Source organism: Saccoglossus kowalevskii, chromosome 19, assembly GCF_978046115.1.
Source record: "Saccoglossus kowalevskii chromosome 19, keSacKowa6.1, whole genome shotgun sequence".
Taxonomy (NCBI): domain Eukaryota; kingdom Metazoa; phylum Hemichordata; class Enteropneusta; family Harrimaniidae; genus Saccoglossus; species Saccoglossus kowalevskii.
Window position 1 is genome coordinate 11,449,957 of NC_140659.1, and position 24,236 is coordinate 11,474,192.

Consider the following 24,236-nt stretch of genomic DNA (forward strand, 5'->3'; position numbering starts at 1 on the left):
TTTGTTTTTATTTACTATCTTTAGCAGCATAGATTTCCCTACTTCCTGCAGCCTTTTCTGTAGTCGTTTTTTGGCTTTATGCTTCCCCTCCCCTCCTAAGGTGACTGGTCTATTAAATGCAAACACTAAAAATTACGGCAAACCACGATATTTTCAATGCACATCATACATTTTGTAATCATGTCAGAGCCAAAACTGTTAATGTTTCTTTGTTTTTCGGGGGGGGGGGTCAGCATGTTTTAAAATATAATGTTAGGGGGTCGCCCACTTTTTTTTTTGATAGGGGTGGGTCAACTGAGATTTACAGCTGACAAAATGGAATCTGCACCGACCCCCCCCCCCTCAGGCCAGAGTAACTGAACAATCCCTTAAATTTATTATTTCCAACCGATAGTATTTTCTAGATTGGAGGCAGCATTTACAGTTCATTCAAAGTTCGAAGTTGCGTCGGGATTACGTTGATACAGTGTAACAATGTCGGCGTCGGTGATCTCTTACCGGTGTGCAACGTAGCCAAAATAAAAGGCATGAATACAAGACTAGTGGGAGGTAATAAATTTGGGGTCGAAAGTATTCAAAAAACAGTTTTTGGCTGTTGCCATGGTAGCTGTGGACCAGGATTGTTTTGCCAATTAGTGACGGTACGACCTGCCTGTCAATTATAAACAAAATTAGCCAAGCCAAAAAAAATCTCAGTAAATTGTTGCCCACACTCAAGCGGATTAGAATGAGCTACGTCCATGCTTTTTAATCATAGAAAGGTAGGGTGTGATACATTTGGCGTGAAGGTATTAAACAATTCAGTTGTTGGCTGTTTCCATGGAAACGGTGGTCAGAATTTGTTTTCAGATTTTACCAATAGTAACTTTGTGCCCACACTCAAGCTGGGGAAAATGAGCTATGTCTGAGGTGTTGTATCCAAATTTGTAGGAGATACATTTCCTGATAACTAGGGTGACGGTGTGACCTACCTGCTAAGTTTGAGCGAAATCGGCCAAGCCAAACAAATCACAGAAGAATTAATACGTGAAAACACTAGAAATCACACACACACACAGAGATACACAAAATTAAAGTGATTTTAAGGGCAATCCAAGTGGAGCGAATCGCCAATACCATGTTCATTTGCATATTGACCGTGAAAATACCAAAAACATCATTGCATGGGTGATACGCAAATTAGTTTTAGTCAAAATAGGTTACTGCGTAGAAGTACCATTACTGTTGTTCAAATTTCATTTCACTCGGCAAATATATTCATGTACCCAAACGTAAAGTATCGTACTTTTAAATATTGTTTATTTCTGCTATGTTTCGAAAAACGCTACTCTTGAACGGACTACTTTATTCGCTCTCAGACCTCGTTTGCATATGGGGTGTGGAAGTACCGATTTTGATTTCAGGGACGAATCAAAATAAACTGCAGTATATATGTAATAATGTGGAATACTTCCTTTCACTGTGAACATTTTTCCGCTAAAATAAATTCCAGTGAAAATGCCATTTCCCTCATACTCTATTGAGACTTGACACAGCACAGTGAAAATTTGATTCACACCGTATGCTTGAAAACTTTTCATCGAAAATAAATTAAGTGAAATTCTGTGTGATTTCATGAGAGTTGAAAATGAAAAAAATATATGACACCCAACCCTACCACTCCATACACAATGTAACCACACCTCAAAAACATCCTTTCACCAGTGTATTCTATTTGAATTCAGGAGAAATTTAAATAAACAAATTATATGACAACGAACTTAATTATAATTTCAACCTCTAGTTCTGCACTGATTAAATAAACTACCTCGTCTTTATGCCAACTTGAAGTTATTCAATGCCTACACCAGTGACTTCAAAATCTATGTTTCAATTCCAGGAATTTCACTTGCTATTAATTGTATGGGAGTGCCAGTCTTTTATTTTCTATTGTAATGTCAATTTCTTGTGATTACTCGGAAAACGAAGCTGTAACCACAGACCACAGTGCTGCAACAAAATCCTGGTATAAGCACCGGTTAGGCGGTCTTGAACTATGCATGTGAAGCCAGCTGAGAGGTATATCCAATCCTATAGATTTCTCATTGTTTGGTAACTATTTGCTGCAAATGCAACAAAAATCAATATAAAAATATTACCCACACAGCATTCTACAGGTTACTTGTATCCTTTATACGTGCTGTATCACGTTCTATGATTACGTCATTTCTATTTTTAGGAAAATCTCGCAATCCCGACAAACATTGTGGCCAATATTTTTTTTAGTTCACAATTTGCTATTTGTAATGCATTTAAAAAAGGAATATTAATGTGGGTGACTTTGAGTGAGCATATTTATTTAAGTTTCTACCCAAAACTAATGCAAAAAAACAACTTTTATCTTGGGTACTTTTCCCCAGGGCGCTGTGTCTTATAGAGTGCTCGACTGACCGAGTAATGACGAGAGTTGAAACGTATTTTGTTGTGCATTTCCCATACACGGAACACCTTCTTGACAACAAACTTTGAAGTGTTCGTTCAATGAAATAGTGAAGAAACAACAATATTATCTGGAAGCGGTCATAACTTGACGAAAATTGATGTTTAAAATTACCCACATCGTGTTCTGAACACGGATTGATATGTCTTCTAGAATATATTTCGGAGTTGTTGGAAATCGAGTTCAGAAATATACAAATCCATTCATTGCAGTTTAGTTAACAATCTTATTTTGTTTTAGCATTCTTTATACATATCTCGTCATAGCAATATAGCGCAAATCTTACCCACTGTCAATCTCCGATGACGATGATCACCATTTAAATCATTCAAACTTAAAATAAAAAAACATTCACACATATGTTTCTATTAGGGGAAGTTGAAGAGTTCGTGCGTTGTCATGGGTGTACAAGTATGCTAATCGGCTCACAACGTGTAAATATGTTATATTTAGGTCCTGGTGAGCTTTGCCTCACGAGGGGGGTATCGCTTGTAAATGTAATAGCATTTCCGACGTTGAGAAAGGTTAGCGTCCTTTTGTGACGGATCTGATGAGATAGTTGCGTCATTCTCTGAAACTGCTTGTCATTCTGATAAGACGGTAAATTGTTGATGTGACACTAGTTCTATTTGCTTAAGGGTTACGCGTTTTAAATACGGGGGGTGAGCTTGAATATTGTTTATTGTAACTATTCTGTCAACATTATTCAGTCGATTTTTACTTTTGTGTTTTTCAGCCCACCCACAAGTTCTCAGAGGGAGGATCCTTTACAGTGACCGTGACAATGCGTTATCTGTATCGCAGTGGTCATAATTGGACGTTCTTTATCCTGACGGTGAGAGGGGGGTCATCAATGCAGTGGTCTGCACGCAAATCACGTACAAATGTGCGTGCTACATTATTGTATACGTCAAAATAAAATAACTAGATGCCCCTCATCCTACAGTGGGGGAAGAAAGATAACAGCTTTTATGTCCAATGCAGGTTATATATTAACTAGGAAATATATTATCATTATCATTTATTCAAATAAAATATTAAATATTACGCTAAGTTGATTATTAATTAAACAGTATGGTCCAATTACAAGTTGATTAGAATCAGCGTTATATGTCAGAAAACCAGTGTGCCTGCAGTGGTTATCGTACGCATAAGTGGGAAAGCGTTGTGCGTGGCGAGGGTATTATGACGACGTTAAGTCACAGTGATCTGATCCACACGTAAATGAATCTATATCGGTCGAAGTCTGAAATAGATATGTGGTGAAAGGTGAGGTCGTTGACGTCCTTATCTAGAGGTCACGCGCTGTAATCTCACAGAGTAATATAACGAAGTTATATACATACACACACGGCGTGCCGAACGGTCTGGAAGGAGCATCATACATGGTACAGTTTTTAGACGATTTTTAGACGGGATCAAATCATTTAAACACCAACGTTTCAAGAGGTTTCAGTCATAAAATACTTTATGTAGAACCATTATAAATGTGCATGGGGAGTAAAGTCCACTCATACTCGAGCCTATATAAGCCTAACAGGACTAGGATATTTATTGGACAGCATTTAACATTTAACAGGATCACCTGTAATTAGAATAATTGCAAAAATATCGAGGTGAGTTGTTTTTTTCGATTTATATATAACACGATAACTGCCAGTCTTTTTCTATCCACCTTCCTTATTTCGTTCACGGAGACATTTGTACGACAAGAATTTCTTATCTTATCACAAAAATTATGCTGACTTGAAAAACTTTTCTCACGCAGTTTGGCTCACCAAATGCTGCTTACTCATTACCATGTTCTCGTCCATAGTTGGGGTAAAGTTGCCGTAGCATCACCATATACTTTGCCTATATATATGATAGTTGAAGAAAAAGCACGTTGTAAATAAACCACAATTCTCACGATTTTTGTCTCTATCGTTTGATGTGTTACTTATAATTTTAATATACCCACATAATTATTTTTTATTTTTGTTTCTGTTAGAGGTGGCGCAGAACTCAATATGAAATCGAACAAAGGGTTCGAGTTGGATGATTCAATCGGGTCACCAAATGGAGTCTCACTGGTGAAAATAAATAACAAACAAAATGACACAGCAGAAGGTAAGATACAAAAACGTGTGTGAAGACAGTATACTGTTCGAGTCGCGTACGATTACAATATTTTTGTGTAGGAATCAATTTAGTAGTTTCCATGGAAATCAAAGTTATAAATACTTGCATAGTGCACATGGCAATTCCTTGACGCATCTGCGAATGAACAAAAAAGGTCAAAGGGCAATAAATATAAATAAGAACATCGTCAACGTTTTTTTAGTTTTATAGCACCTAGTGAGGATAATTTGAGACTATGTTTTTACACATGAGTCATGTCCTTTTAAACATATTTATGCGTTTCTTGTCTGTTTTTATGGCTATTTTATACTTGTTTCAAGTTGAGCCCACGTGACCTCCGGCGATGTGAGCGCGCCTGTGGAACTGTTCAAGTTGATAACCATGATTTTTGGCAAAAAATTGGTTGACCTCTATCTTCCTACACAAAAAAATATGTCTAAAATATGGGTTTTTTCTCATCGCATACGCGTTTTACTCAATGTCTGAAACATGATGTAATGTCGACATAGTTTAAACAATGTATTAATGCAATGAGTATTTTGATGGTCGTCATAGACAATATCTGCGTTACTGAGGGTGCATTGGCGGTAATGTTTGGCACATGTATTGTTCTGCTCAGTACTAAGCGGAGCCACTTCTTGCGTAGAGTTATTTGAACCCAAAGGTATTGCAGTTCTCTAGTAAGCGGTACATTGTACGTATCTCAATAGAAATTAATAGATCCCTTAAAATGACTCGGACAACCCCAGAGATGACGTCATATACTATTAATAATGTAAACGGAAGTTTCTATGATTGGTTTAATGTTGAGAATATGCTGAGTCATTACCATGTGATTGGATATAGTGAGAATTTAGAGGGCGGGATTTTTGTTAGGATCTCTGAGAATGTAACACTTGATATGCGTTTGATATGAGTTTACGTTGGCTGGGCGTTGGCCTCGACTATAGATTTGCTAGCAACGATTACTGTAAAATACTTTATTTTAGCTGGAATTAATTTCCAAGCGAAAATAAAGTATTTCACAGTATTAGGCTGAACCAGAGTCCGGGACTGTGGCTGGACTCTCATGTAGCATGTATTTATCGGATTAAAGCGGGAGGGTCGGCACCTGCGCACGCGCGGGAATTAAGTCCCAAGCGACGATAACAACATACGCTAAATACGCAATGGCTCATGGGCAGACGCTTGTTTGTAAACAATGACACGCTATGGCCACCTGAGGCATGCGCAGGTGACAACCATTGGCGGATTTAGATGGGGGCCGAGCCCCCCCCCCCCGCCTATTTTTAACAACCAACAGGGCTTTGCGCCATCTGCGCTCGCGAACTTGGCCTTAGGCCAACTTATCGGCCCCCCTATTCTAGAATCCTCGATCCGCTCCTGACAACTTCCCCACTTTAAACCTATTATTCTTGAGAAATAATCCCCGAGGTAGATACACGTGGAGAATTTGTTCCCGAATACAAATATGCCGACAAGAAAACAATTTAACCATCATATAAACATGAGTTGTTGTTGTTTGTAATTCCATGAGTGAAGTAAACTTGTAGTATCAATCCCTATTTATTGATCCCGATTGGGCTTGAATATAAAATACATCAATTAACACAGAGAGTAATATTTGAAGCGGACAACTGCACTCCCTCGGGAATTGAGTCGGCATGGGACGAAAATTGTCTGGCATGTTGGCGTGAGTAGGCCCTCGCCGACCGAATGGCATCAGACATCACTAACGCGTGTGTTGGGTTTGGAGCACCACGGAGGGCACAACGCACGCGACTCAGAGTCCCTTTATACAAAGAGTAGCCATTGTGTCAACACAGGTGGCGCTATTCAGCACAGACCTGTGTCTTATGACGCATAACTATCCTCTGAAGGCTAAATATCCATCCGCTACCATTTTTCTCAGCGTTTCTGCCGCTGAACTATATAAAAGTATTTTTCTTGTTTTGAACACATCCTCTCCCGATTTATAGCAAGATTTAATTTTTAATGAGTTGATCAATTAAAATAACACACAACACTCATCAGAATATCTTATTTTATTAACATTAAAATGCATGTAAATTGGGAGGTCAAAGGTCTAATTTTTCTCAATATTGCGTTGACACGCAGATCGCCGCAAACCAACCGAATAAGTGGAAATAGTTCCGACCACTTTTCCCATAGTTCCACGCGCGGTATGTGTCAGATCGGTTGGTTTGCGGCGATCTGCGTGTCAATGGAGAGTAGCGACATGAGGATGCGGCAAAATACGGTCACGTGACCCGTGCATCTATTTTTGAGCCAAATTCGGTATATTCTGTATAAAGGGACTTTAACGCGACCTCGTCAGGCTGGGGACGAAAACAACGCTTGGTAAAAACGCAAAGGCTCATGGGTACGCTCAGGTGACGGCTCTCCTATGGTACCACTCGGAAGGACAACTCTCTGGTTTAGTTTATTGATATATTATGTTGTCTATGGTTCAATTAGAGATCATAATAACGACATCGGCGTCCAAATTGCACGATTACTGTAAATCAGTTTCAAAGCCATGAGATGTATTCTTGAATGAATGTTTACTAAAAAAAAGAGGTAGATATTAAACAGTCTCCAAACTGTCTGAGTTTCAGGGGTATGGTTTGTTAAAGTGACTGATTTATATCGAACACGGGAAAAACACGCACTAACCAGCCTCGGATTAAAATATATATGTTTCATCGTGGTTACAAATGGTAATTTTAAAGCTCGGACATTTTTACCGTTGCAATCAAATGGCTTGTGAGATGATTATTGGAGAGGCTATTTGGCCCGAACTTTGAGTTGTTGTGAGCCTGTTTACATATTCGATAATGTATGTTGATAGACACACTGGAGTATGATTTATCGTGGCTGCAAACACAACAGTTGTCGTTCGATAAAACAGTGAGATGCACATGCGCACCATAGTTTTTATTACTACTTTGATATTGCCGAAACAAAGTTTAATATACCCTAATTTTCAAGATCAAATATGATCGAAGAACACTCTTTCAGGCGCAATTTCGGGTGAATTAAATCATGTTCGTCTTTCTAAGCCTGTTGTTGTTGTACATATACACAGTTATTAGTTATTTAAAAACAAATATTTTAACATTATTAGGATTTATATCGGTATATGACTTTTTTCATCAATCTTAATTAGCGAAGTGTCGAGGTATGAAGATATAATTTCACCTTGAAACCGGTGCTACTTTTGACCATGTTCTTAAATGACATTTGAGCCTCTTTCTCAGAATGCTGTCATTTTTTTTTTCATTTTTAGTTTCTTGAAGTAAAACCCATAGAAATGAAAGCATGAAAGGGGTGACATATAATCTTCAATTAGTCCCGAATCTCTTTGCAAATGCTCAAAAAAAAATTACACAAAGTTACCCACATTGCCTCTTTAATATGTAGTAGAAACATACATTTTTTTGAAATTATGAAAATAATATACACGGCACTATATGCAAATCACAATATGCAAATCATGGTTTGCTTCTATTACAGACCACGCTTATTTTAATAATGGAATGACGCCGGAAGTTGAATTTGAAAATGGTCACGTGATATCAACCAAAGCAGAAAGGTAGATGCGATCGTCTGTATATAACCTGTTCTAATCACATGGGAATAATCACTGAGTATGGACCTCACGCAATGGAGATTTCGCAATGAGAACTCGAACGATATCAGGAGATGTAAAACTACCTTTTTTGGTCAAGGATTCCGCTCAGATTCAATTGTGAATCAGTTTCTCTGCAAGGGTTGTGAATAAGATTTGTTATGTGGGGATGGAATTTGTTTGTGTTTTAACAACATTAACTCGCTCAACAAATTGTAATGTACGATTTTTCTCAATATGTTCCAGTAATGGGGATGTTAAAGAATCAGAAATAAAAGATGGAAAGAAGGAGAAGAAGGAACAAGTGGAGATGGTTAGCTTTGCTAAACTGGTAAGATGACGATTACTCTTTACGAGGTCTTTTTGCTAAGCCATGACAATCTTTACAAATATTCAAATTTAATTTAATTTAATTTACAGTTTCGTTTTGCCGATGTAAAGGACTATTGTTTGATTACACTAGGTGTTATATTTGCCTCTATCCATGGCGCCCTGCGTCCTGTCATGATGATCATGTTCGGCGGAATGACGGACGCATTGGTGGATTTCGGCAGTGGCGCTGAAGATCCAAACGCAACGTTCAATGCAACGATCTACGAGAAAGAATACAAGTAAATATGGTTTAAATTACTTATCTCATATTTCTATCCACCTCAGGCAGGTCAGTCAACTAAACTTTATGATAAGGTACATATGTTATGACTCTTTGGTTATACATATTCTGCGACATTGTTGAAAAGCCGTGTAGGGGTATTGTATTGTACTTTAGTTTGAAATCGCAGATGATATAGAAAACGTGATCAAGCGTAATCTTAAAGCGGGGGAGTCGTTACCAGCGCATGCGTCAGATGGTCATAGCATGTCATTGTTTACAAACAAGCGTCTACCCATGAGCATGATTTGCGTTTTTTGCGTATGTTGTTATCGTCGCTTGGGACTCAATTCCCGCGCGAGCGCAGGTGACGACCCTCCCGCTTTAAGCTTTAAAAAAAATGTGATCACGTGCTGAAAAAATTATCAGTATTGTTACGCTTTAGTAACTTTAGAACTTTAATCAAAGACATTTTTCTGATGTCTTTGCTTTAATTAACAGTTATCATCGAGTTACAATTTGGTTTTGCAAAAGTGGGCGTGCCTTCTACAATAATGGGCAATATTTTCGTAACTCGATGTTCGTAACTCGTTATCCTGAATTAAACTATAATGGAGATTATAAAAATTGTTTTATGACTAAGGTTTAGTCACTTTTCTTTTTTTTTTATTGATTCTACACAATGAACTAATGAATATTGTCATGTGACCTGAGACCAACTTTTTTTCCTCCCAATCTTAGCGAGGCGTTGGATGCATTTCTTCATGAGATGGATGTCTACGCAGTAATGTTATGTGTTTTTGGTGTCGCTGCGTTTGTCGCCGCATATTTCCAAATCTCTTGCTTAGTTGCCACGGCAGAGCGACAAGCTTATCGCATGCGAACATTATGTTTCCATTCTGTAATGAAGCAGGAGATCAAGTGGTTCGATACCCATCCGAGTGGTGAAGTGACAACCAGATTAAATGAGTAAGTGTGTATTCGTGATATTATGCTTGTTCTCAGCTTTCTGGCATATCGAGAAAACAATGAAAAGTTGTGCAATCAGGAGATCTTCAAAATAACACTTATTGTTAGTGAATTCATTTTTCATTAGTCATCATTCATTAGTGAAATCATATGTGGAAATTTGTGGTTTTTTTTTCAGTGATGTTAACAAGATCAAAGGCGGTATCGGCGACAAACTTGGTCACTTTGTACAGTTTTTCTCAACATTCGTAGCTGGTTTTATAGTTGGTTTGGTCTACGGATGGGAGTTGACGTTAGTGTTACTCTGTGTAACACCATTTTTGGCAGTATGTGCCTCCATAATGGTCAGAGTGAGTATACACTAACAACTACATGGTAATTGGTGTGTATATTAAACAATGATGATGGCGTTCTCTGATTGGTAAAGGGCGGCAGTCGTCGTGCCGCGTCCTGTTCGATATGGGACTCATAGCGACGTATACAACGCGCGTGAAATACATTGTTTGTTTACATAAAATTCGAACACGCGCTAAGGTAGGCGAATCTCCAGCCAATGAGGAACACTTTAATAACCCAATTTCTGTTTGCACCGTTTCCAGTTGATGACCAGAGCCACGAATTTAGAATTGGATGCATATGCGAAGGCTGGTGCCGTGGCTGAAGAAGTTTTATCGGCGATTCGTACAGTGGCAGCATTCGGGGGAGAACCGAAGGAAGCCGAGAGGTATGAGTCAAGCACAAAACGCGACTGCGATGCAATCTACGTAGATGATATATTGGAATCAACATCTTGAGAATGTCTTTGTGATTGGTCAAAATACCCCTTGCGAACTCTGCCTTAAATTGGCGATATACTCACACCGGCGTTATATTATTATTTTCAGTTATTGTTGATAAGTCAATCATTTAGCTTTTCTCAAGAAGAAATCAAATTAACACGTTTTGAACGCATCGTGCGTACATTCAATATACTTGTTAAAGGGCGATGGTTGTCGCGCCGCGCCGCGTCCTGTTTAAAACGTACAAAACGCATGTAAAATACATTGTTCGTTTCCATGAAATTCTAATTCTAATTCCGCCCTTTAACATGTGTTGCAAGCGAGATTAAAATATGCATCTTTTTATTTCAAAGATATGGCGAGAACTTAAAGTTAGCCAAACATTCTGGAGTAAGGAAAGGTTTAATTCAAGGTGCTGGCATGGGTGCCACTATGACCATCTTGTTTACTGCGTATGGTATAGGATTCTGGTAAGTCAACATTATTATCATATCGTACGTTGGTGGCGTTCGGTGAATATAGCTCATTAGCATATTTGTTTTCATCATGCCTTAACATGGTGGCGCTCTTTTGACAGCCGTTAATTAGGTTTATCGACATTTGATTCCGACGTTCTTCAAATAATTTTAAATATGATCTTATTAATACTTCAGACAATGATTTTTTTTAATTTTTGTGTGCACTTCTAAATTTCTGTTTGACAGAATCTCGCTGGATATCTGCAAAGGAATGCAACATGGAGTACGCATGGATGATTTATCTGTTGATATCACAATCGCGATAGTTTGTGACGAGAGCGTCAGAGGCGGTTTTGCCGTGATCTGCGCATGCGCTAAACGATCCGGGGCCATACCGGATTTCCAAATTTTAGTGCAGTGTGTCATAGTTAATCATTGAGGTTGCAAGAGCGGGCGCAGAGTGATTTTGATTCGGTCGAAACTATCCCACAATGCACTAAATGTTGGAATTGCGACATGGTCAATGAAGAGTCGTACATTTCGAGTGTGCGCGTTCGCATAAGCTCATAAGCGGAACCGGTTCCGCGTTTAATAGGCAACCTGATTTTAACAATATATCTTAATTTTGATTGCAAGCACTAGAATGATAACTCTTCATAATGTTTCCAAAGAGAAACAGCACGACGGGTGTAATCAATTTCTATTTTTTGTAATTTTCTTCAGGGTCGGAGCAAACCTTGTGATCACAAATGAAAAATATACAGTTGGAACGGTGTTAATTGTAAGTCCATTGACTTGTTATGGTACTGCTTACTTTCACAATGTCTATGAAACTTCAATAATTCAAATAAAATCATAAATTCTATGATCTACAACGAAACATTGAGCGATGGTCGCACGCTCAGCTATTGACCGTTGACTTAAAATGACGCCAAATAAATTTAAACTAGCCAATGAACGGAGAGTACACGTGTCACATGACACTGTCATCACAATTGATATTTTGCATATGTAGTTTATTTATCTGTACTATTTTTCAGGTTTTCTTCTCGGTACTAATGGGGGCGTTTTCACTGGGTAACGCTGCTCCAGCCATCGGTGATATGTCCACTGCACGTGGTGCTGCAAGAACTATATGGGACATAATCGATTTAGTGAGCATGATTTATTGTTTAATCATATTTGAATTACACGAATGCAAATTATCTAATTATGTAAACGAATTTTTGGTAAATGATCATAAATTTTCTTCGTCTATTTCAGATACCTTTTATTGATAGTAGCAGTAAAGGCGGCACGACTCCAAACATATCAGGAAATGTACGACTTGAAGACGTAGAATTTGAATATCCATCTCGAGCAGATGTAAAGGTAAACAGTGCAGTGATGTGCAGTACCGTGCCGTGTTGTATCGCGCCGCGCCGCGCTGCGCTGCGCTGCTGAGCAGAGCACAGTATAGCCTAACACAGACAAATATAGCACGGTACGGCATGTTACGACACGGCTCGGAACAGCACAGTACAGTACCTTTCAACACAGTGCAACAACTGACTCAACAATAATGGGTTTCATTTTAGGTCCTCAAAGGCGTTAGTTTGACCATAGATGTTGGTCAAACGGTGGCACTGGTTGGGTCAAGTGGAAGTGGTAAGAGCACTGCAGTTCAATTAATACAGAGGTTCTATGATGTAGCCAAAGGATGTGTAAGTTGATGTTATATTTTAAAACACACTAACTAGTGCTCAACACCGCACTCAAATCGTAGAGAAAGATGTTGCATATAGAAATAATTAAGTCAGTGACCAATTTAAATAAAATGTTCTTTGCAACAATAGACAATAAAAAAATTTCTATTGTTCATGTCGATTTCATATTGATAATATTAATGCTTATCAATTAAAAAAAAATATGTTATCGTATTATCGATGGAGAACCATAACAGAATTTGAGTATTAGGTGTTTACTTTACGAAGTCGCCCTAAAACAGTTGCGAATTTAATCACGCAATGTTACCTTGCTATTTTAGGTTAAAATAGATGGACAAAATGTTAAAGATATGAATGTTACCTGGTTGCGTAGTCATATCGGTCTCGTTAGTCAAGAACCTGTTCTCTTTGGGACCACAATTGCTGACAACATTCGATATGGCCGAGAAGATGTAACTATGGAAGAAATCGAGAGAGCCTGTCACGAAGCAAATGCATATGAATTCATTGATAAGTTACCTGACGTAAGTGTCGATTGCATGTGAGCGGAGGTAGTATTAACGTTCATTATGATGCTGATTATGCAAATATAACTGTATAATTGCTTCAATCAAAGACCAGTTCCATTGGCCATGAGTATTAGTAAAAACATTGCGCGTGTGAGTGTGTGAGTATGACGTCATTTAAACCTTCCTAATCTACGCATGACTAAAATGTCAGTGTAAGTTGTAAGTACGACGTCATCTACACGTTATTGGTGAATGTGGATGTAAGAAATGCTACTGTAATGTACGAACATATAAACTGCACTGATACACCCGATAAGTTATGCAATACATATATTACAAATAACCCACTCCTATTTTTTTTCTTATTTTCATTCACAGCGTTATGACACACTTGTTGGTGAAAGAGGAGCTGCTTTGTCTGGTGGACAAAAACAGAGAATAGCTATTGCCAGGGCATTGGTCAGGGATCCTAAAATATTGTTATTAGATGAAGCTACTTCAGCACTTGATACAGAAAGTGAAGCAACTGTACAAGTTGCATTGGATAAGGTAATTCTAGCTTCTTAGTATCAGTATAGTTAACATTATCTTTGTGATTGGCCATAAATTATACCTACCATTATACTGTATTATATTTTCACCATGTATAAGGGAAGCCACTTTGACGATTGACCATAGAATGTCTAGCATATTGTTCATATACTATTATCTCACCATAGGCCAGTGTAGGAAGAACTACTTTGGTGATTGCCCATAGATCGTCTAGCATATTGTTCATATACTATTATCTCACCATAGGCCAGTGTAGGAAGAACTACTTTGGCGATTGCTCATAGTTTGTCTAGCCTATTGTCCATATCCTATTATCTCACCATAGGCCAGTGTAGGAAGAACAACTTTGGTGATTGCCCAAAGATTGTCTTGCACATTGTCCATATACTATTATCTCACCATAGGCCAGTGTAGAAAGAACTACTTTGGTGATTGCCCATAGATTGTCTAGCATATTGTTCATATATTATTATCTCACCATAGGCCAGTGTAGGAAGAACTACTTTGGTGATTGCCCATAGATTGTCTAGCATATTGTTCATATACTATTATCTCACCATAGGCCAGTGTAGGAAGAACTACTTTGGTGATTGCCCATAGATTGTCTAGCATATTGTTCATATATTATTATGTCACCATAGGTCAGTGTAGGAAGAACTACTTTGGCGATTGCCCATAGATTGTCTAGCATATTGTTCATATACTATTATCTCACCATGGGCCAGTGTAGGAAGAACTACTTTGGTGATTGCCCATAGATTGTCTAGCACATTGTTCATATACTATTATGTCACCATAGGCCAGTGTAGGAAGAACTACTTTGGTGATTGCCCATAGATTGTCTAGCATATTGTTCATATACTATTATGTCACCATAGGCCAGTGTAGGAAGAACTACTTTGGTGATTGCCCATAGATTGTCTTGCACATTGTCCATATACTATTATCTCACCATAGGCCAGTGTAGGAAGAACTACTTTGGTGATTGCCCATAGATTGCCTAGCATATTGTTCATATATTATTATGTCACCATAGGCCAGTGTAGGAAGAACTACTTTGGTGATTGCCCATAGATCGTCTAGCATATTGTTCATATACTATTATCTCACCATAGGCCAGTGTAGGAAGAACTACTTTGGTGATTGCCCATAGATTGTCTAGCATATTGTTCATATATTATTATGTCACCATAGGCCAGTGTAGGAAGAACTACTTTGGTGATTGCCCATAGATTGTCTAGCATATTGTTCATATACTATTATCTCACCATAGGCCAGTGTAGGAAGAACTACTATAGTGATTGCCCATAGTTTGTCTAGCATATTGTTCATATACTATTATCTCACCATAGGCCAGTGTAGGAAGAACTACTTTGGTGATTGCCCATAGATTGTCTAGCATATTGTTCATATACTATTATCTCACCATAGGCCAGTGTAGGAAGAACTACTTTAGTGATTGCCCATAGATTGTCTAGCATATTGTTCATATACTATTATCTCACCATAGGCCAGTGTAGGAAGAACCACTTTGGTGATTGCCCATAGATTGTCTAGCATATTGTTCATATATTATTATGTCACCATAGGCCAGTGTAGGAAGAACTACTTTAGTGATTGCCCATAGATCGTCTAGCATATTGTTCATATACTATTATCTCACCATAGGCCAGTGTAGGAAGAACTACTTTGGTGATTGCCCATAGTTTGTCTAGCATATTGTTCATATACTATTATCTCACCATAGGCCAGTGTAGGAAGAACTACTTTAGTGATTGCCCATAGTTTGTCTAGCATATTGTTCATATACTATTATCTCACCATAGGCCAGTGTAGGAAGAACCACTTTGGTGATTGCCCATAGATTGTCTAGCATATTGTTCATATATTATTATGTCACCATAGGCCAGTGTAGGAAGAACTACTTTGGTGATTGCCCATAGACTGTCCACTATACGCAATGCTGATAAGATATGTGCAATGCAAGACGGTATTGTAATGGAAGAGGGATCACACGATGAATTGATGGCAAAACGTGGACTTTATTATGAACTTGTTATGATGCAAAACAAACAGAAAGACGAGGATAGCGATGGTGACATTTCTGATGATGGTAATTAATGCATTATTCTTTAAAGTCATTCGTGTGTAACATTATTCATTTTACCGTCCATGAATACAGCTATCAAAATAATGGATTTGTCGAATGTGTTATTCCCCGCCGATCAAATTGTTATTGCCATAGGTGGGATGAACCAATGAGGTAGTGCTGTTTAATGTAACTTTAAAGTATACATTTCATATCCCGTAATAGCGATAGCGGTTTTCGCACAACTGAGCAATGTTATAAAGTATACTTTCATCACGCACTACATATCAACTCCTGAACCTGCCAAGATGTTCATATATAACTCATAAATGAGACACGATGTTGTGCAAATACGCAACTTCATTATTATCAGAGATTATAGCTTTAGTTGAGCATATTGTTTACAGATTAGAAAGACAGTGTATTGCATTATTTTGATGTTAATTTGCCATTATTGCATGTTTATTTACAGACATAGACGAGAAAATTGTAAAACGCAAGAGGGCGGGCTCCAGCCTTAGTCGTTCAGGATCAGACAGCGCGTCAATAAGAAAACGCAAACGAACTTCGTCCTTCAATTCCAACGCTTCTGATAAAAGCGATGATTCAGACGAGGTACGTATTTATAGGTTATTAATATAGATCTATTATGGAATACAATTTATTACATTGCTAGATAATATGAATATTCATGTATGAAGTACATTTATCTTTCTCCCTCTGATGTCACTATTTATTATTTGTCAATCAATGGCTAAATCGTAAATTAATCAATCAATCATTCAATCAATATAACTCGTCGAAATCCATAACATCTGGATGGCATTTTCGACTGAAATCGGCATAAGTATCCGCCATTGTGTCACTTGTTCATAGTTGGTTGCTGAAAAACTGAGAAACATATTGTTCCAATTGCAAGTATTCATTTGATCCTCCAAGTGTTTGCAAGAAAAAAATACGTTCGACTTATAGTACCGTGAACTCCTGGTCATGTGACCTACGTCATGCACGAGTTTTGAACGAGCCAGCAGCGTAACTGACGTAATGAAAAAAACATGAGAACTTGAATCGCGCAAAATGTCTATCGCAATGCACAAATCAATCGCCGCATTTGAGAGTCAGTTTACGATTTTCGTGAATCAAAAAATCACTAACGAATATACTTACAAGCAGCCCGAATATATAACTAGTGCAACGTTCCTACCTTTTTCGACAATTGTTTAAATTTCAGGAAGAAGTAGACATCCCGGACGTGAGCATGAAACGGATTTTGAAAATGAACGCTCCAGAGTGGCCTTATATATTATGTGGCACACTTGCAGCTGCCGTCAACGGTGCTTGCCAGCCCGTATTTGCTGTTATTTTTAGTAAAATCGTAGCAGTAAGTATTATGACATTGGTGTTTTACATGATGGGGTATGCCAACTGTTCTACAAGTCATTGTTTGTTTGAAGCGTGAAGTTGGATGTGCACGTGCACCTCCCACATTAGCGTCCATACCAATGTACTTAAATATAAAAAGATTGTGCAATACAATCGATTTCTGTCACAATTGTAAGGAAATGCTGTGTAGTAAGAATGAATTTCACAGAAAGAAAATTCTTTATTGATTTGCTAATAAAATAATTTCAAGTGTTATTCTCGTCTCAACTGCGAAGCACTTCAGAGGAAACAATGTTGACAATATGTGTACCATTTTAAATACAAAAACAACTTAGACGTTTCTCATGTAATTTTTTATTCAACTAAACTATTTGATGACACATACTTCCACACTTTGTAAACTCTAGTGGCCACAAATGCATGAGAAAATTAATATTTTCGTCTAAATATTCATTGCAGCGATTTAATTGCCTCTTTCAGAAAATAAAAGCAAATCATTTCAGATAATATAAGCTTTCTGGGAATGTTTAATTATTAGTGTATATACAGCAATACCGTATTCACATTGTTTGAATAATAAATTGATTTAAATACAATTTCATTTTTATTATATCTGAAATGCATAAATTAATACTACTGAGATGACACACACTACATTCTACACCACTAAACATAACGAATGACTGAATGTGAATCGGTCCACCAACATACACATTCAGCTAAAGTTGACTGCACTAGATTTTTTCTTTTGCGTTCAATAGGTCTTCGCACTGCCCGATGACGAGATATTGGACGCGGCTGCACCATACTGTGTTGCATTTGTAATCATTGGTGTAATCCAAGGCCTGGGATACCTCATTCAGGTAGGAAAATACATATGCTTCCCTGAATATACTAAAGGGAAGACTGTCACCTATCTGATTACAGTCTGATGTATTTAGGGAACTATGGTCGCTTTTCATATTCTGTAACTGGTTTATGACCTTCGGTGTACTTACTTACTGCCCATTAAGCCTAGCGGCATGTAGGACAAGAAACGAAGGATCTCCACTCCTGCCTGATTTGGGCTGTTTTCTGGACACCTACCTAGGTAAAGTTCATCGCTTTCATTTCGTTCTCTACCGTCCGACGCCAGGTAGTTTTGGGTCGTCCTCTCTTTCTTTTTCCATCTGATGTCCAGTGTCGGGCTACTTTTGGAATGTGGTTTGGTTCTTTCCTCGTCACGTGCCCAATCCAGTCCCAGCACCGTCTTTCTTGCTGACATCTATTTAGTAGGTCTTGGTTAGATATTATGCTGGGCCAAAAAATTCTACCTTCGGTGTACATGTCTCTAACTACATCTGACATATGCAGGTCTCACAGGATCAGCAACCAATCAGAGACTACGTTACAGACCGCTTACTAGAAGGACATAACCTGTTTATTAAAGCCTGTTCTAATTGGTTGACGAATTCGATCATTTCAAAGGAGTTAGTCAGATGTATCAAGAGGCGTGTACAGCCTTGAAACAGTGAGTGTAGATTCGAGTGTGTAACGTCAATTCAAAAGCAAACATGTAAAGTGTTATGTATTGTTCCTTTTTTCAATAGAATACAATGTTTGGCAAATCTGGCGAAGAATTGACGATGCGCCTGAGATACTTGACGTTTACCACCATGTTACACCAGGTAAATCTACGTGACTCATTCAAATAACTACGTGTGCGTGACATCGTGGTGTTATTCTTTTCATATCTGTGCGGAAATCAGTGACACGTCACCCAATCCGTCGTATCCAAATTCGCAGATAATAACGTTTACGATAATATTATCTAAACACATATTTGAGTGCATCGCAAACAAACTTCAAATATAACTACAAGTTGGTGATGTTATATCATAATATCATGCGAACCAACAACCCATTACTAAATTCCATTGTTCACTAGCAGAATTGTGTTTTCCTCCCAGGAAATTGGTTGGTTTGATCGACATACAAACAGCACAGGGGCACTTACGACCAAACTTGCATCTGAAGCATCTTTAGTACAAGGGGTAAGTAAATGCTATCGCGGGGTTACCATTGACGAAGTACGTCTGTGACATAACGGGCAAAAGACTAAGCATCGATATCATTTTTTATCTAGTGTGCGTTACTTAAAACAATGTATTCTAATGATTTACTATATTCTAAATGACGAACACCTCTATAAGCCACAGTAGCTGTCAGTGCTTCCAAGAATCTACGCAATGATTGCGTCACAGACACTTTGGCGCTAGATGAGGGGACTTTGTGTAATAAATAATGAATGAAGGTACTCGATAAATTCAAAGAGAAAAACAAATGTGATTATTTTCACAGGCAGCAGGGAGGAACGTGGCTACAGTGGTTCAGGCATTCGCTAACTTAGGCATCGGCATGATTATTGCGTTCTACTATGGGTGGCAGATGGCACTTGTAATTCTTGGATGTGTTCCCTTGTTAATATTCGCCGGATTACTGCATATGAGTGTGATAAAGGGTTATGCAAATAAGGACAAAGATTCGCTGGCAGAGGCCGGAACGGTAGGGATAATATGTTATAAATGTGTCTTGGTGTATGCACATTTTGGTGTCAGTGATTAAGGTACATATAAGGGTGTCTATATTAAAGGGCGGTAGTCGTCGCGCAGTGCGTGTTTGAATTTTATTTAAATAAACAATGTATTTTCCACGCGTTGTATACGTCGCTATGAGTCCCATATCGAACAGGACTCGGCACGACGAGAGAGTGACTGTGGAATAGCATTGTAGCGAAGGTACACGGAGTATTACTCCGTCCCAGAGCTCGCTAGCAGCCTCGCACTACGATACGCTGATTATGTTTGGTATAGCGACCAATCAAACATGACAGGAAAGCCTGTGGGTGTCAATCATCCTTGAGGAAAAATAAAAAAATCACCAGCGAACAAGGATATTTTCATTTGTGACATTCACCTTGGAATCACCACTGAGAAAATCACCTCGTCACCCGTCTCGTTTCGTAAATATAATGCGGTACTACTCACTCTGTAATGTTATGGTATAAAGTTGAAATTACATCATTTAGCGAATCTTCTTTAGGTTGCTTCAGAAGGCGTCGATAATATAAGGACTGTGGCTTCGCTGACAAGAGAAGAACGCTTCTGCCGAATCTATTCCGATCTCCTATATGCACCATACAAACTAGGTTTGAAAAATGCCCATATCTATGGCGTCACGTACGGCTTTTCACAGGCGATTATGTTCTTTGTTATGGCAGCTGCTTTCCGATTTGGTGCATTTATGATGGAGATCGGTGAAATGACATTTGAAGAAGTTTTCTTGTGAGTATACATGTAGTAAAAATTACATACCAATGTAAAATTAAAACTTTTTCTTTTTTAGTGTTTTCTTAAATATGAATTCATTTGATTATCTTATATTAAATCAATATAATAGATTATTGCTGTTGATGATGATAAATATACAATTATTCAACGAAACAAAAATATGTTTTACTCATCCACACAAGAAATTGTTCTGAAGTCTGAATATTATTCTGAACAGGGTATTTGCTGTGATGGTTTTCGGTGCAATGGCTGTGGGTCAGACGACTTCATTCGCCCCTGATGCAGCCAAGGCTAGAGTTGCTGCCAATCAAATTTTCTATTTACTGGACAGAGAATCGGAAATCGATAGTGGAAGTACAGAGGGACTAAAACCAGTGAGTTTACAATGAATGGATTTCTTGCCAATTTGATTTATTTTAACAGGACCTCTCTGGTGACAATAAATACATGTTATATATTTAATTGTGATAAATATTATATTGTTTTTAGGACCGATGCATTTCCGAATTAGAACTTCATGATGTTCGTTTCCGGTACCCAACCAGACCAGACGTACCAGTGCTTAGAGGGGTTGATCTTAAAGTAAACCCCGGACAACGTGTAGCGTTGGTAGGTAGCAGCGGTTGTGGGAAGAGTACGGTTGTGCAACTTACGGAAAGATTCTACGATACTATTGCTGGCAGTGTGGTAAGTGATTTATCGTTATTGATTTCATCATAGTGTCGCAACACAATATATGCATTTAAATTGATGGAATTGACATTAAGCTTTTCTGTATTGCCATTATTTTATTTTCTAGACACTTGATGGTAATGATCTCAAAGATTTAAATATCCAGTGGTTGCGACAACAGTTAGGAATCGTTTCACAAGAACCAATATTGTTTGACCGTACAATTAAAGATAACATCGCGTATGGTGATAACTCCAGAGAAGTGCCCATGAATGAAATAATACAAGCTGCAAAAGATGCAAATATACATGCCTTTGTACAGTCACTGCCATTGGTCAGTATTATATACTTCTTAGTTATTATTTCTAATATTCTGTCTCGCAATCTTAATAATATTTCTCGCACTCATTTAACATCAATATTATTTGAATGCTTTCACGACTCGAAACTAATGTTCTTCAAATTACCCACAACAATTACCTTATATGCTATATGTTGCAATACAGGGTTACGATACGAGAGTTGGTGATAAAGGTGCCCAGCTCTCAGGAGGTCAAAAACAAAGAGTAGCTATTGCAAGAGCTCTTGTGAGGAACCCAAAGATACTGTTATTAGACGAAGCAACATCTGCTCTGGACACTGAAAGCGAAAAGGTAAAACGCTATATACATACGGCATGATTAATATATGTTTTATGATTTTTTCAACGACTCAACACTTTATTTTATTAACCTATGATTTAATTGTAGGTGAGTGGAGAAGTATCACATGTACTGGTGGCTTCCAATTTTGTGCCCATGTAGTCATATACTGATAATGTACAAATGATACAGTTCAGTGTACATAACATCGTGCCATACCTAGCATATTAGTACTGAGAAAAACTATTTATTTGCCAGGCATTTTATTCGATATATATTTTCGTGTTGTTTTTTCTTAAACCAACACACTTGTCACCCAGCCTAACTTACAATGTATCTATTTCTGTCACACTCGCAAAGACCTGTATTTAATATTTAGTGGTATTGAAAAATTCAGTAATTAACAGAAATATTTAGAATGTAATACATTCTTTATATGGAAAACATAAATTCAATTCAATTAAAACTAATTTGTTTGTGATTGTCGTGTTTATAAAAGAATAACATATCAATTAATACTATAATAGCTTTTGTCCAAGAAACATTAGAAACTGTAAACTAGGCATTTTTATGTGTGTTGCATATGTAATTATTGTCATACTCGTGATCAAATTTCAATACATTACCTTTAATGTTGTATTACACCTACAGGTTGTACAGGACGCATTGGACAGAGCCAGTGAAGGAAGGACATGTATTGTAATCGCTCATCGTCTATCAACGATTCAAGATGCTGATAAGATTGTGGTTATACAGAATGGAAAGATTGTTGAAGAAGGAAAACACGACGATTTATTGGGCAGACAGGAAGTGTATTATCGTCTCAATAATGCCCAACTCGTAGCCTCAAATACAACAGAAAAAAAGAGTCTTTGACTGTGTATCAATATATTTAAGAACTATGTGGATATATCTTGTTAACTATTAATCGATAAACAGGAAGTTTGTTTGTTCATATCATTTTTAAAAACAAAACTGGTTCGTTTGGTGAAGTATATATTATATAACATATTGCCTGCATATTTATATTTGAATGTATGTACCATTTAACCAATTCACTATTATATATTATAATGTTCTAATTTGTTATACATAGTTTATTGGGTCAATTTATATTTATTTCAATTTCTATGTTTTTGATTGTTTTGTTTTTTTTCACTGTAACTGTACATTATAATAATGTTTTAGAGCGGGTGTCGGAATTGTTATGTTCTCCCTATTTCTGAAGAGATAGTCCGTCAAACTTGATGATCTCAAATTCACGAACAGGTTCGTCATCTTATAGCTTTAACTCAAAATCAAAGGCATGAATAAAAAAATCAATAAAATGTTTTTCGTTTCGTTTTTCTCCTAATGCTATCTTATCACACTGTGTGTTTGCCCTACAATTTTTTTTTCATTTTCATTTGAAATCATTTAACTAATACTGGTTTCTAAGTTCAGTCATGCACAGAATATCAATCATTGTATATTTTATTGAACAATTGTGTTGATTTGTAAATTATATAACAAATATCACGAAAATTCCTCAAAGTAAATAAACAGGAATGATAAATAATTTATTAGAATTCTTATCCTATATCGACGCAAACACTGATAAATTATCAGCACATATTAGTTTACATTATGCTTAAGACTTGAAAGTGTCACTGCCACTGCAATAGCATGCCATTCGGTCAGGTGAATGTACAAGAGATATTTTTTAAAAATAGGAAAATTGATGAGCCTGCAGATGAATTTCATTTTATATTGTATTCAGACAATATTATTACAAATTGACTGCAGAACAAAATGAAATGTAGTGTATACATGTACATTTTGATTATAAATATTGTTCAAACATTAGGATATTAGTGCACATAATACATCTTTGTGTTCAGGGTAAGTAATTGGTTCACTATAGTAGTGGAGATCACAGACATGTAAGGAAACACTATACTGATATCCAAATCGCTGGGAACTCTCATACACAACCTACCATGCACTGGCCTGCACTTGGGCACAGGGCAAGAGAATACTCCGTAATTTATTGAAACTAAGGATGCAATGTTCACAGGATAGCTGAAGACCATCAGTATTATAGCAAGAGTCACCAATGGTGAGGTACATTGTTATTAAAGTCACTACATATAGTTCAGCTGGCTACTGCAGGCATGCCATTCAGTTGAAAACAACACTTTCACGGCACTCGGGAAGGGGTCAAGGTCACCGCGGGCCAAGTTATAGTATCAATCTTCTGAGTCAAAGTCACAGATCACTCGAGTTCAAGTTCATCCACACTCCTGGATATGCATGTACATCTACTACATCTACTTCATTAAAAATA

General features: G+C 37.5%; 1 protein-coding gene across 1 annotated transcript; it reads left to right on the forward strand.

The window, feature by feature from the left end:
- The first annotated feature begins 3,762 nt into the window (after positions 1 to 3,762).
- On the forward strand, positions 3,763 to 23,472 carry LOC100368266 (ATP-dependent translocase ABCB1-like). Its single transcript, XM_085493926.1, has 28 exons — positions 3,763 to 4,095; positions 4,470 to 4,588; positions 8,117 to 8,195; positions 8,478 to 8,562; positions 8,652 to 8,842; positions 9,565 to 9,792; positions 9,971 to 10,142; positions 10,392 to 10,516; positions 10,925 to 11,041; positions 11,753 to 11,810; positions 12,070 to 12,183; positions 12,293 to 12,400; positions 12,607 to 12,732; positions 13,056 to 13,259; positions 13,623 to 13,793; positions 15,702 to 15,909; positions 16,358 to 16,500; positions 17,117 to 17,266; positions 18,030 to 18,131; positions 18,858 to 18,935; positions 19,218 to 19,301; positions 19,609 to 19,812; positions 20,350 to 20,591; positions 20,815 to 20,971; positions 21,087 to 21,284; positions 21,397 to 21,603; positions 21,776 to 21,922; positions 22,562 to 23,472. The coding sequence occupies exons 2-28, from the start codon at positions 4,489 to 4,491 to the stop codon at positions 22,784 to 22,786; spliced, it is 4,023 nt and encodes a 1,340-aa protein (XP_085350052.1). The 5' UTR covers positions 3,763 to 4,095; positions 4,470 to 4,488; the 3' UTR covers positions 22,787 to 23,472.
- Positions 23,473 to 24,236: the final 764 nt, after the last annotated feature.

Excerpts from the sequence above, each read along its gene's own strand:
- LOC100368266 (XM_085493926.1), top strand. The coding sequence starts at position 4,489 with ATGAAATCGAACAAAGGGTTCGAGTTGGATGATTCAATCGGGTCACCA. Across the intron at positions 18,936-19,217 it reads TTACCACCATGTTACACCAG|GAAATTGGTTGGTTTGATCG; the intron begins GTAAATCTACGT and ends TTTTCCTCCCAG. Across the intron at positions 20,972-21,086 it reads GTACAGAGGGACTAAAACCA|GACCGATGCATTTCCGAATT; the intron begins GTGAGTTTACAA and ends TATTGTTTTTAG.